A 16,712-nucleotide genomic window follows, 5' to 3' on the forward strand; every position below is an offset into this window, starting at 1 on the left:
GTTCTCACTTCCTGCATGGAGAATTCAGCAGCTGAACTGTTCTTCCATTCCTCTGTGCCTGTGAATGAGCTGACCTCTCATTCCATCACTGGACAGATGCCTGATCTAGAGCTGTTCCCTGCAATATAATGCAAATACTATGAAAAACAAAACCCCATATCAAGCATCTTAAAGCACAGATCAGCCCAGAATGTTTTGTTTTTCCAAAAAACAGATTTTAAATCAGCATTCTTAGTTTTTCCAGGCCTCAAATCAAGTCTAGAGCGATGCCAACTTAACGTCTATGTGTTCTCTGCACTGTGTTCTGCGTTACTCAATTTAGGACCACTGTTTTGTAACACACCTTGAGGTTGCGCTTACAATATTATACTTCACATCACAGCCTCTTTCTGATTCAAACTCAGGACCTGAAGCCCCAGGAATGTAAGTGTGAGACTGGGGAAATAGTGGCCCTTTTTGTACAGGGTAATATCTCATACATCAGGTCATCCAATATCAGCTAATATCTGTTTTTTTTGTCTGTGGTTTGCAGATGTGAGATCCCATAGAAAAGATCTTGATAACAGCTGTCAAAGTTTGACTAGTTCTCTTTAGGGCTGCGCCTTAAAATTGATCAAATATGGAAACCTTTAAATACTACTAAAAATGTATAGCTTGAATGAACCTATAAATAAATATTTCTGTCTGAGAGATCTTGGGAAATAATGTAAAGTAGGTTGAATGTGCTCTTGAAAGCGGTGTGGAGTGTGTTGTATGTATATTTATAATATATATGAAAGGTGTTGTCTTATATTGCACAATTGATAAAAGAAAACAAGCTTACTGACTTTCAGGTATGGACAGATGTAAAATATTACTTTTTGATGGAGAGATCTTGCCTTTTTTTTTTTTTTGCCAGTGTTGATACTATGTTCATTTATTTAAAAAAAACATTTTTGCATCCCAAAATTCTCATGGATAGTTTGTCATTACAGCCTTAATTATTGGAGATGTATGCAAATATATTTTGAATAATGTATCTTAATTAGGTGTAATATTTTTTTCTTTCCCCTGATGTGTTCATTTCACAAACTCCATCTGTCGGTTGGTTATGTGGAGCTGAACTTAAATTTGTAATTGGCTTGAACTGTTTTAAATGTGTTCTGAGATAATGACATTGATCTCCATGTACGGTGATAACCTTAATACTGCTTTAAATGACATAATGGGAAATGAAGCTTTACACGCTAACATGTACATTTATATTCAAACGATTAATACATACGCATTCAGCAAAAGGGAGGAAACAGTTTTTAATTCACTGACAACATAATGTGTGTTAATTACTGTACTGACTAAAAGCACGAGTTTCTGTTCAATGTTTACAAAAAAAGTTTGACTTTTAATTATTTGCTTGCTAAGCATTTTTATGGGATGTACCATATTGAGTGTAAAATATAAATCATTCTGTAAAATGATCACATCTTGTCTTCTGTTCCTATATAGTGTTACTTAGAGTGGTATTTTATCCCCTGGTTTCACAGGGTTTAAGACTAGTCCTAGACTAAAATGTAAGTCTGAGCTGTTTCCACTGAAATAAACTTGCACTGACTGATCTTAAAAATATATCAGTGCCTTTTTAGTTTTAAGATGCACATCGGTAATGTTTTTTTCTAAGCATGTTTATAAAAATTACTTAAATGTCCTAATTGATCTATGGTCTAATCCTGGCTTAGTCTAAGCCCTGTCTGTGAAACCGGGCCTATATGTTATGAAAAAGTACAGGAAAAACAATTAGATTCCAAATCTATTTTATATTATTACAGCAGATATAATTTACAAATCGTCTGCCTACTGTTGCTTCAAGAAATTATTTTTGGTTTGATTTTAATCGTTAAAATGCAATATCTACAGATATCTTGTGTTTTAAATACTGACCTATTTGATATGACTTGCTACCATATTTTTCGTATTATTGTTGCAGTATGCATTGTAGAGTCTGAGAAGTATGCAAATTTCCATTAATAACTCATAATTAATATTATTTCCGCCACGGAATAAAATAACAATAATAAACGTATCTGCGGATTTTTTACCTCACAATTCTGACTTTATTTTTTAAATTGCTAGTTTATCACAATTATCGGTGGAAAAGGTCAGAATTGCGTAGTATACATCTGACAATTCGGACTTGATATGATACTAGATATAAATTCGTTATCGTTTTATATTTTATTCCGTTGCGGAAAAAGCTTCCATTATGTTATTATAAAAAATTACACGAGGTAGACACGTGGGAGCGCTGCTTAAACCAATTCAAATACAAGCAAAGATACAACGAGCGAGAGAGATTTCCGGGAGGCACATTTTCTCCTCAGGCGTCAATTTGAAACAACTATCGTGATTTCTGAGACCCCCATATTTTCAGTTGTGCATGGTTATTATAGCTCTTCTTGAATAGAACGAGTCGTTATCGAGCGCGACATATTTGTTCCTGTTTTGCCACAATAAGTGACAATAGGCATGGCTGTATGGAAACTAAGCATGTAAGGAGCTCTTGGTGTGCAGCCCACCTCCACCCGCAGCCTTCATATACTTGCAGACAGAAGCAGAGGTAATATTTATATTCTTTTATCAGGCTGAGGAATCACTCACTTCTACAGCTTATCTATCTTTTTGTCTTTATTATTAGTTAAGTCAACCTGTCAAACGTTTAAAATCACGTGAAGATATTAATAATTGCTATATTGTCGGATGTCATTGTCAGAGCATTGACTTTTAATATGTGATTAGATTATTACTGATGGGAAGTCTGACTCTTCCGCGAATCGGTTCTTTCGAACAGTTCGTAATCGTATCAATCAATTCTGTCATTCCTTTACGTAATGGTGAAATTTCTGACAGCACGGCGTCGCACATTACATGTAATTGTTGATAAATTTGTATAGAATAAAATACTAAATTAAAATGGCTAAATAATTGTAAAACTATTTCAGGGTAATCATTACAAAAACATTTTGTGTTTATCTTTCTGCAAATACTGATTCCCATGGACATAATGTGTGGAGAAATATTAATGCGTATCTTTAATCTAATTTTGAATGTACCATTTCCAGACCAAAATTAGTTGAACGAATAATTCAGATCGGTTTTGTGAACCGGTTCATTCGATTCTTAGCAAAGATCCGACTCACAACCGGCGTTTGAAACACATGAACCCTGCCCGGCGTACTGAGCATGCGCAGGCTGTACCACACGCATGCGCAAACCGAGCTGTAAACAATGCGACCCTTCCAGAGCGTCCGCTTGATTCACACTCATATCCACGTTTAAGAAATCACACATGCACGTTTGCGCTTTCACATCACGCACGGAATCACTGTTCAGCTGATAGATGGTAAGTGTTGCAAAAATCACGGGTGATATTTTCATCATCCATGTTCTGATCTGTCATCTCCATTAATCATGATTATCTAATATACAGACAAAAACTACAATGGGTGGTAGTTTGGGCGTGACACCTCGGTTTCAATAAACTTTTTATATGTTGCAGAATGCAGACGCATGCTTGCCTCAAAGGGGATGAGATTTAGTGGCGGTTAGTTCCAACGTGACCGGTGACACGATTTGAGCAGCTGCACTTCATGTCGCTCGTTTTTGATGTTTAACAATGTAAAAGGAGCTTTATGCTTGTCAGTTTAACCGCCGCGATGACGCACAATGACGTCATACCGCGTTTCATAAATGTGAAGGAAGTAAATAATTTCAATATGTCATATTGGGAGAACTTTGTTTTCGGTGTTGATTTGAAAAAAAAAAAAAACATGGACGTTGCGTTTTTTATACATATCTAATAAAGTAAGGGAAGTGTGCCTTTTAAATTGCTACATAAATATATTAGAAATAGACACACATGTTTTTGTGGTGCTTCTATTGAAACTGCACTTCATATTTGCGGGATTGTCCTTATGGAAAATTGTTTTAGTTGTTTTGTTTATTTACCAAAATGTGCTTTTTGGTTTCACGGTGCTGTTTTAATGATGCGTTGTTTGATTTCTAAAACGTGCACATAAAAAGAATGAGTATTTCATTATCAGTCTTTTATTGCTCCTTACCAAATTTCACAGTCATTGTAGTCATCAAAAAGCCCATTTTTATTGCCTCTGACAACGATTTCAAGCAATATATTATGTACTATATTCAGTCTGCATTTATTCCTCATGCATATTTTATGTGATAGCTTAGCAATAAAAGAAGGAAGCAAATTATTTCTTTAAACCTCTAGTAGTGTGTGCAGAACATTACATGAAGTGCCCTACCTGTGTTATACTATCTTCAAAGATTTCATTGGTCAATATTACAACAAATAGGCTACTACCCTTACACTACACCCTAACCTCTATGTTAATTTGCGCTGAACTGGTATGGGTTGCTCATACCCATTTATTTTTGTAACCCCAAATGTGTTTCTTTATAGGTAGCCAAAGTAGCAGAAGCATGGACGCGGTCCTGAGCAGGTTGAAGGGTCTCACTGCTGACGAGTTGAGGGAGGAGATCATTAAAGCCAACTTGAAGTGTGGCCCCATCACTGCCACGACAAGAGCCATATTTGAGCGTAAGCTCGCCAGGACTCTAGTGGAGAAGGCTGGACTTACTGAGTCTGATGGCAGCAGTGGGAACAGTGCCCCGTTGGAAGGCTCTGGGACTGTAGTGCCACCCAGTGCCACATCAGCAACCCCAGATCCGGTCATAGGCGACGATGGAGATTTTGGGTACGGCATGGGCCTCAACCCGCCGGAGGAGGAAGCTCTGAGTGGAACGGTGTGCCCCGGTAATGTGGAGAATTCACAGTTGGAGGCACAGACTCCCTCTAAAACTGCACAGGTGTCGCCCACCTTCTTCTATGGGGTGTGTCCATTGTGGGAGGATGTGCTGGCTAGGAATGGTAAGCAGTTTTACCTTTACTTCCCTATGAGCAATGTTCCTTCATGCGTGGCCCTGCACATCTGATAGAAAAAAAAAAAAAGCCACACAGAGGATCGATGCAAAATGTGTGGGGAAGTCCATTTGATTGTAATCTAGTAAATGAGAAATAATTGCAGTGCTCTATAGCAACACTCTATAGCGGTTGACCAGAGTTAGAACCGATGAATACAGTTTGCAGGCTTTATAGAAAGAGAATGATGTGAGTATCATTTCAGCATCATTACTTCAGTCTTCAGTGGCACATGATCCTTCAGAAATCATTCTAATATGCTGATTTGGTGCTTCAGAAACCTTTATTATTATTTTTAATATTTTTATGAAACACAAACATTTTTAACCAGTATTCTTTGAGGAATAGAAAGTTAAAAATAACAGCATTCATTTGAAATGGAATGTATTGTAACATGATTAATGTCTTTACTGTCACTTTTGATTAATACATGTAATGCATCCTTGATGAATTAAAGCGTTTGTAGCTTCTTAAAAACACTTTTGAACCTGTGTACGTTTTGTGAAAGTCAACATCGAGTTCTTTGTACCCTCTGTAATCAGTTATTAGCACTAATACTGTAGAGTTGTTAGTACAATAGTCTTTTACAGATGACTTAAACCTGTTATGTTGGTCTAAGACTGATTTTCTTTTCGTCTGCCTCTGTAGAGAGAGCCCATGTGTACACGGATAAGAAAGAGGCTTTGCAGGCCGTTAAAATGATGAAGGGGGCTCGGTTTAAAGCTTTCTCCAATCGTGAGGATGCTGAGAAGTTTGCCAAAGGCATATGTGACTACTACCCTTCGCCTAGTAAAAGCAATCTCTGTGTTTCTCCCGTCAAACCTGGCCTGGTGTTTAACAAAGGTGAAGAACCTCTCCATTAGTTCAGATGTAATGCCCATTTGAAAAGTCATTGTATTTTATTTATACATTTTAATTAGTTTCAACCACGTTTAAAAATGTATATTTTAAATTATATATAATATAGTAAAAATATGTTATACATTAATTATGATCTGTAACCTTTGTGTGTGTGTGAAATTCCCCAAACCAGACCACCCATCTATGATGGAGGCAGACACTATCAACAGGGAGAAGGCAAACAGTTTTAAAAGTCCTCGGACACAAGATTTGACGGCCAAGCTAAGGAAGGCCGTGGAGAAGGGAGACGAGATTGCCTTTTCTGAGCTGGTCTGGAGCAACCCTCGTTACCTCATCGGGTCAGGGGACAACCCAACTGTTGTCCAGGTGAGCACTTTTGTACTATGATCTGTTTGTATGGAGTTGTTTTGGCACTTTTTCCACTTGATATGGTGAGCTATTGGCTTCTTTGCAAAGTTTAAACTCTGAAACTGGCCTTGTATCTTAATATTAAGTTATTTATTTCCACAGCTATATGCTTTTGAGGTCAACATGAAATCTGAATTTTATGTTATTTCTTTTCATGGAACATTGCAGTATTTATTATAAATGTTTTATCCGTGCATTGCACATTATTATTTTTTTTAAATATTCATATGCCCTCAATTTTTAATTAAAATAACTTCCCCTCCCTCTGGCAATGAGATCTCTTCTCTTTGGAGAATGTACTATCGCAACTTCCGTTTCATGTCGACTTTAAGCATGTTCTTCTTCGTATTCACAGCAGCTTATTTAAAGTCTCTGAATGTTGTTCTTTGAAATGTTTCTCTACTGTAAATGTGACTTCAGGAGGGCTGCAGGTATAACGTGATGCATGTGGCTGGGAAGGAGAACCAGCCAGGCATTGTTCAGATCCTGTTGGACACTCTAGAGAACCCAGATTTCATGCGTCTCATGTACCCAGATGACCAGGAGAGCATGCTGCAGAAACGCATCCGGTATATCGTAGACCTGTACCTCAATACGCCAGATAAAGCTGTAAGAGTTACTTCTTAATCTGTCTTTATTATTTAACTGTTCAAACATAATATTGTAACATGAGAGTTGAGGTAGCAGCTTCCGCATTCATTTTTTGCTGGTTACCTTTAAAGGCAGCTTCCTAACTATAGCAGTGTGTATAGTAGTGTAATAGGGACTGAAATGGGCATCATCTCCATTAATGGTCACTCACACAGTCATTAACTTATACTATATATACAATAGGTGTGCAATAATGTTGCCATAATTGCAACATTCCAACTGGTAATAAACTGCAGAAACACTGAAAATGGTAATAGCTTCAGCAGTCAAATGTAGTTAAGTAATATCGTAATATTTCTTTTTAAAAATTCCAGTAAATGACTTATTCATCTGAAAATAAACAAGACATACAAAACAGTTTCATGTATCTAGCAAAGAGTTGGATAACTTATGTCTAATGTCATACTAAATAAACTTTATTTTTTATAGTTTATCAAAAATGCATTTGCATTACAACTGTTACTTGTTGTATAAATGACATGATACATGTATTCATTTTGACGTTAATATTGTTTCCATAGAAACGCATAATTCTGAGTCTGAGGATGTGAACATCTGGGTTATTATTATCTGGTAATTACGTGAACATACTCTAAGCACAAAAATATTGTGTAAAATTTGTTCCTACAGGCATTTATCGTTTCTGAATAAAATATTTTCAAATATAAAAAAAAAGTCCAAGTTTCCATCTTGGATTAAAAACTTCACAATGCATTGTGGTATTGCCTTTTGTGTGGACAATACATTCAGTGCTGCCTCAGAATTTGACAAAGACGATATCTTAAAAGCCAACATTTTGATGCCAATGTTTTGAACATCTTTTTTTGATATGTGACATATGATATGTAATGCGCTGTCTATGTAGCTGTCTAGGGAGAGCCAACTGAATGCTGTATCCTGTGTTTTATAGGGGTTTGAGACGCCTCTCCACTTTGCGTGTAAATTTGGCTGTCCAGAGGTGGTGAACATACTCTGTTCTCATCCAGACATTGACAAGAACTGCAAGAACAAGTATAACCAGAAACCCTCTGAGGTACGGCAAACCTGATGCAATAGCTTTCATGCTGAGGATTTCATAATTTATCAAAGCTTATTTATCAATCATCCATTTTATTCCCTTAATTTAGGTCATTTGTGAAAGAATGAAAGAAAAGGGTAAAGTTCAGGAGGTCAAACAGAAGATAAAGGAATATTTAGAAGGTAAGCCGATGGTATGTACCAGGTGTATGCAATTAAAGTTCCAAGAGGTCCGCTCTCTATATTTCCTTCCCAGCGGAGGATAATACTTTTTTGGAACGGTTAAACATTTCCATCGAGCAGCCGTAGTACTTTCTAAAAGAAAAAAATCCTAAACATTCAAAATAGTTATCAAAGATGAGAATCTTTGCGAAAGCTAAAGCAATGTTGTCTATTTCTCCCAACTAAATATGAATAGATCAGGTTTTATCAGGCTATTATTATTATTATTACATTTTTATAATTTGCTCAAAGTTATACTAAAAACAAACAACGTTCATAATTGAATAATTAAAACTCTCATCATGAGCACAAAACAGTTAACTAGTAATTTCACAGTTTTTTTTTGTCTTCCTTCTACACCTCTAAATCATTTTCCAAATAATAACATTGTTTATCATGAAATGTTCTTAGTATGCTGATTAATAATGGTAAATGTATGAAAAAAAAAATATATATATAAAGGCGTCACAAAGCTGGTTTAGTTAAACAGTCGAGTCATCTGTATGACAGATAAAATCTATTTTGCTGCTCACCGTGTTTCCGCTACTGTTGTTAAAATAACCACGGCGTCTGCAGCTCTTAATGTGGCACTTTACATCTTAAGTGGGAGAGAGAACCAACGCACACCGAAAGTGCGTTTATAGCGCAATTATGTCCGGATGAAACCAAGCGCTCCAGAACCTCGGTCTGCCATTTGAATACCGCTGGTATACTTGTGTATTAACACGTTTTAAAAATGTACATTAGTTGCATTCCATATCCTAACACCTGATTGGTTTCTGATTGGCTACAGATCGGTTATACATCCCCTTATTGAGAGCCACTGATAATTCCTCCCAGCCTGTTATTGGTGCACCTTGGTCCCCTGAGCCAATGGAGAACCTGTCACCACGGTTACCCAGAAGCCCAAAGGATCCAGTTATGGCAGTCAGAGCCTTTGCTGGGCCTTTAAGTCCATCTAAAGTGAGTGTTTTTTTTTTGTTTTTTTTTTGTAGAGTATATTAGTTTTGTGCTGTCAGACTCAACAGATGTTTAGTCATGTGTTTATGATGACCTAATCAAATTTGTCTATAAATGAAAACCATTGTGTTGTTATAGGCGGATGAGTTCAGACGGGTGTGGAAGACTCCTCCCAGGGAACGGGCAGACCATTTCCACAACATCTTAAAGTCTGACCCAGACCGTGGGGCAGAAAGAGTTGGCAGGTCAGTGCTAACTAAGATATAATGACGCTTTTCCACTGCATGGTACGGCTCAGCTCGGCGTGGCACGGCTCAGCTCGGCGTGGCACGGCTCGGCTTGCTTTGCTTTTCCAATGCGTGGTACGATTCGGCTCGACTCGCTTTGGCTCGGTTTGCTTTTCCACTGCAGTTTAGTGCCGCTTCAAAGTGGGTGGGATTATAGACTGCTCATTAAAGTTGCTGAAAAACCTTTTCATTCCTGGTCGCAATATCCAGCTCTCGCTGGATCTCCTCGGCTACCAACGAGAAGAACGTCTGCACCTTCTCTACTGACCATGTCACCACCATTTCTTTTTTCAAAATTCTTTTTTTCCCTTTTTCAAGCAAGTTGTTTAATAAAAATTGTGCGAACAAATAATACTGCGGTGTCTGTTGCTGACTAATATTTAAGTCTAGCGGGTTTGGTGTCTCGTGTTGCAAATCCAATGACCCTGGTAGTGACGATTGTCTCTGACCAATCAGTGATCTGTAGTGTTTTCACGTCACATTTTAGTATCGGTACAGTATGCATGGAACCTCAACAGAGGTGGTAACATTTAAAGCGAGCCGTACCATGCAGTGGAAAAGCGCCAAAGTGAGCCGCACCAAACCATGTCATGCAGTGGAAAAGCGCCATAATTGAAGGAAGCTAGACATTACTTGTATATCACAGACACTCATTTCATGTTCTTTAGGCATTAATAGAGAACTGAGCATTGATTAGATATTGCTGTCTTGTCTGTGAGCAGAGATCTGGCCCATGAGCTCGGTCATCCCTGGGCAGAGTACTGGGATTTCTTAGATAGTTTTGTGGACCTTCAGTCATCTGACGGCCTAAAAGTGCTTGAAGAATACCTCAGTAAAAAGGACTTCAGGGAGCGCGCTCATGAGGAGGCTGGAGAGAATGAAACCAGCAACAGGTTTAAAACCCCATCTCCTGGTAAGACTTTTGACAAAATTTTGAATATTACCTTTCGTGCAGTGTGTAATATAGCTGTTTGTGAAGGTAAAAGATCTGCAAAGTTTTAAAGATCAAAGTGCACAACAAATAAAGTTATTGTCTCCTAAAAGAAAGAATCAACTCTGAACTGCTGAAACGAGCCAGTAATTCCAGTCTCACTTCCTGTTACATATCTCCGTAACAATGTAACAAATGTGCATAATTCCAGCCTATGGTGTACTTCGCTCTGCTCTCAAACACTGTAGTTGTAGCTGAGGCCTAGAAGAGATCGGTTTTATGCTGAGGAAGCCTCCGGAGCTGAAATTCAGAAATTGTAATAGGCATTTTTTTTCCAACACATGCCAGCCTGGGCCATCTGACCAATTAGAGTAAAGTACGCTTGCAGAGAGGAGGGGTTTAGAGAGACTGAATCTTCAAACTGTTTTCAGACTCTTTGAGAATTGAGGTGATGTGAAATGTATATTATGATAAAATTGTTTTGTTTTTTACCTTGGATGCATGTAGGAGACCTCCTAAACAAATTAGGAACCTTTAAAATAGCATAATAGGGTACTTCAATATAACATGGGTAATCTTTCATTACACTGAAATGTGAGGTTTATTATTTCATAAAACCTCTTTGTTTTGTCAAAATGTTATTTGTATTATTTAAACTGTAAAGTTACCATAGGCATCGGTGTCGTTTCAAAAGAACTTTGCCACCTAAACAACATGCAGTTCTATTCTAATATCAGCTTTATAACCAAAAATAATTTCCCATGCAGGATGCATTAATGTTACAAAAGATTTCTATTTCAAATAAATTATCTTGTAAATAAATGTAACTTTATTATATATCACAATATTACTGTTTTTACTGTATTGTTGATCAAATAAATGCAGCCTTGGTGAGCATAACAGTCTTTTTGAAAAACAAATCCAAACATTTGAATAGTTCTTGAATTACAAAATGCATATCATTGCTTGCTACTGTACTTTTAAGTTTTCTATATGTAAATTGTGACTGGCTTGCATGTAAAATTATTTTATTGTAATGTATATATGAGCGGTTATATATTGGGGATTCTGGAAAACCTTTTGATTTCAAAGACCAAGGGAAATCCTTCACTCCATGAAATGTCCTCTTTTAAATTTCAGGCAAACTGAATAAGTTCTGCAACTCCATCTCTGTGGGGGCATTTCTGGATGAGGGCGACGACATCAGCCTGGAGGAGATCAAGAACAGGCAGAATGCTGCACTCACCAGTATTTCTTCTGTGTGCTCCAAAGATGGCCTGCAGGGGGCGGTAGGGGGCCTTGAATTTCACATTCTACCAGTTTCCCACAGCGCTGACCTCATAGAGGCAGCGGCAGAGCAAGATTTACTGCTCTCTGAGAAATCCTTGATCTCCAGCAGTAAAAATGGCCTGTGCGAACAGGGCCCCGGGGACAGGACACCAAACGGGGACAAAATGTCCCCTCGCATCTGCGGTTCCTCTAATTCCTGCATGCTGTCACCCATCTCAAACCTAATGGCTGAGTTTGAGAGGATGTCTCTGCTGGATGAGCCAGAGAGGACAAACAGGGAGAGGAGGAGGAGTGGAGGGAAACGCCACAGAGACACCCAGGCCACAGAGCTCACCTCCGGACTGGGCCGCCTCTCGCTGTCCTCAGAAGATGACTCTGTGTTTGAGATAGACAGGACGTCTGTGTTACGAGCAGCTGAGAAGGATGGAGTGGAGAGAAGAAATGAAGTAGATGGGAGGTCCAGTGCAAGTTCAGATGAATTCTTTCTGGCCAGTGAGAGGTTAGAACTTCTGAACCAACAGACTATAGAGACTTCAGGGGGTGAGCGCACAATATGTGCCAGGTCAAAGTCCTGGGATCATGGGGGAAGAGACCTCAGCTCCTCGGCGTCTTCTAGCTCTTACAGATCACTTGACAGCTCTCAGGACTTCATACTGCGGACCCCTCCCAGAGTGACGAAAAGACTCTTCATTGAAGGGTGAGAGGAGCCAATGATCACTTTGATATTTCCAGCGGTATCAGAGAATTTCTAAAATGTGATTTCTAGACTAGAAAAATAGTGGAATGAAATATTAAGGCTCTTGTAGTACACTTCAGGGGTGGTTCCAGCCCCCCTAAAACTAAAATCGACTATCTGAACGATTGGGCCAGTGCTGCCTCCTATAGAAAGTTTATAATTTTCATGTTTTTAAGGCTTGTCAGTTTAACCATTCAAATGATTTTAAAAGCGCAACTCAACGTGCTGTGATTATCCCATAATTTACTCACTCTCAAGCCATCTTATGTGTAAATGACTTTCTTCTTTCAGCCAAATACAATCGGAGTTATATAATAAAAATATCCTGGTTCTTACCTTAAGTAATGGTAACTTAGATTTTAAACCCAAAAAAGCGCATCCATCCATCATAAAAGTAATCCATACGACTCCAGGGTGTTAATGAAGGCCTTTTGAAGCGAAGCGATCTGTTTTTGTAAGAAAAATTTATATATCTATATATTTATATATCTATATTTATAATATTTATAACTTTATACTTCATAAACCATAATCACTGGCTTCCGGTAACGACCGTACGCAAGTCTAGTTCCGGCAGGAGAGTGACCTCTGACCCGATGCATGATGTATTGATGAACGCGGAAGCGCAGAGGATAGAGCAAAACAAAAGTGGCCACGAATTAGAAGTCTAAAACGAGAAGCTTGAGGAGGAGCTTGAGTTTGTTGCCCAGCCCTGTTTGTTTGTACTGCGAGAGAAGTTACAAAAATGTAAAACCTTGTATAAAATTTAGATTGAGCTCTTGTGGTTATTTTCTGAAGGTTAAAAACCCTCCTTGACTCACTATTTGTTAAAAAAAGAAATGGGGGCAAAAATCTTTTTAGGTCCTTTTTTTGTACCGTGTGTGAAAATTCCCATACACTTCTCTAGTTACACTCCATTCAAATATATTCTAGGAGCTAGAATCTGTCTACAATGAATGAAAAGATCGAGTTTTTGGCTTCAAACATTCCCTCTTTCTTTCCTTTTTCAGTGATTCACCCAGCAATTTGGACAGAGAGGTTTTGTCAGCTTTAGGAGTTACAGATGTTGACCCTCTGAAGTATCCCAGCATTCACAAATGGAAGAGCACAATTCAGGCATTCTCCCACTCAGAAATGCAAAGGTATGTATGTGTGGCTCACTAGTGAAAGTTGTGTACTTAAAGGGATAGTTTAACCAAAAATGAAAAGTCTGTCATCATTTTCTCACCCTTAAGTTGTTGAGTTTCTTTCTTCTGCTGAACACAAAAGAAGATATTTTAAAGAATGTTGGTGACCAAACAGTTGATGGGGCCCCATTGACTTCCATTTATTTTCAATACTATGGAAGTCAATGGGGCCCATCAACTTTTTGGTCACCAACATTCTTTAAAATATCTTCTTTTGTGTTCAACAGAAGAAAGAAACTCATACAGTTTTGGAACAACTTGAGGGTGAGTATTCAAAAGTTTATTTTAAATTAATACTTTTATTCAGAAAGATCAATTTCATTGATCAATTAAGTTAATCAAAAGTGACCGTAAAGGCATTTATAATGTCACAAAAGCTTTCTGTTTTAAATATATGCTGTTCTTTTGAACTTTCTATTATCACAAAATCCTAATGAAAAATTTAATAGCAGTTTGCCACGAAAATATTAAGCAAAACAATTTTCAACATTGATAAAAATAAATGTTTCTTGGGCACCAAATCAGCATATTAGAATGATTTCTGAAGGATCATGTGACACCGTAGTGGCTGGTGATAACAAACATTTCAAATTATAAAAATATGAATAAATTACATTTTAAAATATATTAAAACATTAAAACCATTATTGTAAATTGTAATAATTTTTTTTACTGTTTTTTTTGTTCAGATTAATGTAGCTTTGATTGCAAAAGAGACTTCTTTCAAAAAACATAAAAATAAATCTTAACAAGGCCAAACTTTTGAACGAAAAATTTCAAAGAGCAAGAAAAGTCCTGTTTGTCTATTATATATATATATATTTTAATTTTAAAGATCCCTTTTGAGAGCATCTTGTGACATATTTCTGTACACTTAAGAGATCTGTATTTATGTTTTCAGCTGGCAGACTTCTGCAATGCACAAGAGCCATTTCAGGGCTCACTCAGTCACCCCTGTCTCTCCAGCGAGTGGTTTGCTGTCCCCCGCGGGCCGTTTCAGCCCAGCTCGTCACATGGGCTCACCGGACGTCTGCAGCCCCGGACGCTACAGCCCAGCACACTCCAGTTACAGTCCCGCTCATTCAAACTACAGCCCTGTCAGCTACATCCAACGGATCCGGCTAAAACATTTCGGCGACGCCCCCATTTAACAAACGCTCTCCATCCCGTCCAACCCCACCGCCAATTTCTACTGATTAGTACCTGAAATAACAAAAGTAACTAAATCCAGCGTGGGCTGTTTCAGAGGATGGAACATCACAGAGAACAATGTCATAATGGAAGCCATGAAATCCGCTCAAACTGGGTTCTTAGTGCCGGGCAAACCGCAGATAGGATCGTCCTTCAGTTTGAGTGCTCCTTGGGTCATAGAACACAGCTCAAATAATAATATGCACATCTCCTGTGGGTTTTTGAGTCATCATATATATATATTCGCGGTACGTCTGTGTATGACACAGAGTATGTTGATCTGTGATGGACTTTTCTATCTTGGTTTTGTTTTGTTTTCTGTTTTCTTTATTATCTGTGTGTGTGTGTGCGTGCTTGGGAGAAACATCTGTGGATTTACAAAGCTGTGTCTTTAATGGAAATGAACAATTTCCCACTTAACACAGTCATTTAAATTGGGGGGGAATTAAACAGAAACCCAGAGCTAAATTAAAATAATGTAGTAGTAAATTATTTAATTATTTTTGCTAGTTAACTGTCAGTAGCACAAAATGCTCTTTTTAATGGGTATTTAATGGTTTTTAAGGGAGGGGGGAGGGGGGGAAGTCGACAGACTGCCAGAAGTTATTTTTTATTCTTTAATTGGAGAACTGCCTTACATTTCTTAAAGGAAAGACCTGAATCTCGAAAGCAGGCGTTTATCCGTGCGGTGTTAATTGCAGCCTTATGTGTTGGGAAAAAAGTGTGCAAAATATTCCCCTTTTTTTATTTTTAAGTTAAATAAATGTGATTTATCATTTCTATGTACGTATTTGTTTGCACTTTTAATTCTTTTTTGGATTTTGATGCAATTCATCATGAGCATCAGATGAGACTTGGTTTAGTTTGTTGTAAAGATATGCATCGTTTGAGCCGCACCGTGTTCAAACACACGCAAAGTTGGTGATGATTGATAACGAGTGCGGATCTTGTTACATAAATGTCATAATAGCTGTAAGACTTGATTGTGAATCCAGAGTGTTGTAAGTGCACTTTAAATGTGTTCGGAAATGTTCAAAGATCATGTCCCCTCATCCTGTCTTCGACGGACAAAGTTTCAACCTCACCGCTAGATCATGTCGATGTGATTCTCTCATTGGCTTTTGAAATGGACCCATTTTGGCAGATCTCAAACGATTCACCCCAGTCATTTTCAAATCAAAGCTACATGCGCAAAAGCTCCAGTTAGCTCAGTTTTATGTGATGAATATCTCAAGGAAATGAGTTCAGAACATCCTCTGTGGTACTTTCAGATCATGTGATCTATTTCTTCGGTGCCCATCGTTCTCAGTGTAGTGCTGGCCTGTTGATCATTGCTTTGTAAAGCTTTAGTGCCTTTGATTATGATCTGTTTGGAAGGGCCTGTGGCTCCTCGGTGCATGACAAATGCACTGATCACATACAAGCTGAATAGACCTTTGTTTTCTCTGTTATAAAATACAGTACAGTAGCATTGGCATATGCAGTGTCTGAATACCTCTAAAATGCGATTGTAAGAAAAGAAAAAAAGGTTTACAGTTTAGTTATTGCTAGTGTTGTATCAATGCCAGCCTTACTTTTTGTTAAACGATGCTTTGTAGTGCCAACACTGGTGAATTGAAAATGAGTTGCAATTTATTGTTGAGAATTGAATTATTTTTGTTGTCCTGGCCTTTTACGTTGCATGCATTTCTAGTCCTATTTTATTACAGTATACGTTAAAGGAAAGTATTTGATGTTCTATTGACGAACGAAAAATAAAGTGCACAGTCTTGTAACTTTACTGACTTTCTCTGACTGTAGAAGAAAAAAATGTAGATTTCATTTTGGTGCATTACACATACCAAGTTATTCACATTATTATTATATTTGGTGGTACACTACTTTTCAAAAGTTTGGGGTCTGTAAGATTTTTTAAATGTTCTTGAAAGAAGTGTCTTATGCTCACCGAGTCTGTATTTATTTGTTAAAAATACAGTAAAAACAGTAACATGTGAAA

The 16,712-nt window shown here is 37.8% G+C and overlaps 1 protein-coding gene across 2 annotated transcripts; it reads left to right on the plus strand.

The window, feature by feature from the left end:
• Positions 1–2,313: 2,313 nt before the first annotated feature.
• On the plus strand, positions 2,314–16,491 carry ankle2 (ankyrin repeat and LEM domain containing 2). Of its 2 annotated transcripts, none has more exons than XM_079871769.1 (13): positions 2,314–2,593; positions 4,457–4,924; positions 5,624–5,818; positions 6,009–6,202; positions 6,665–6,853; positions 7,806–7,928; positions 8,023–8,095; positions 8,928–9,097; positions 9,233–9,339; positions 10,104–10,294; positions 11,453–12,299; positions 13,349–13,480; positions 14,427–16,491. In XM_079871769.1, exons 2-13 carry the CDS (start codon positions 4,477–4,479, stop codon positions 14,674–14,676), a joined length of 2,919 nt encoding a protein of 972 aa, XP_079727895.1. In that variant the 5' UTR covers positions 2,314–2,593; positions 4,457–4,476; the 3' UTR covers positions 14,677–16,491. The 2 variants fall into 2 exon arrangements, with proteins under 2 accessions (XP_079727895.1, XP_079727894.1); XM_079871768.1 differs by lacking the exon at positions 2,314–2,593 and adding an exon at positions 3,228–3,376.
• Positions 16,492–16,712: the final 221 nt, after the last annotated feature.

This window comes from Squalius cephalus, assembly GCF_949319135.1.
Source record: "Squalius cephalus genome assembly, chromosome: 5".
Lineage (NCBI taxonomy): Eukaryota > Metazoa > Chordata > Actinopteri > Cypriniformes > Leuciscidae > Squalius > Squalius cephalus.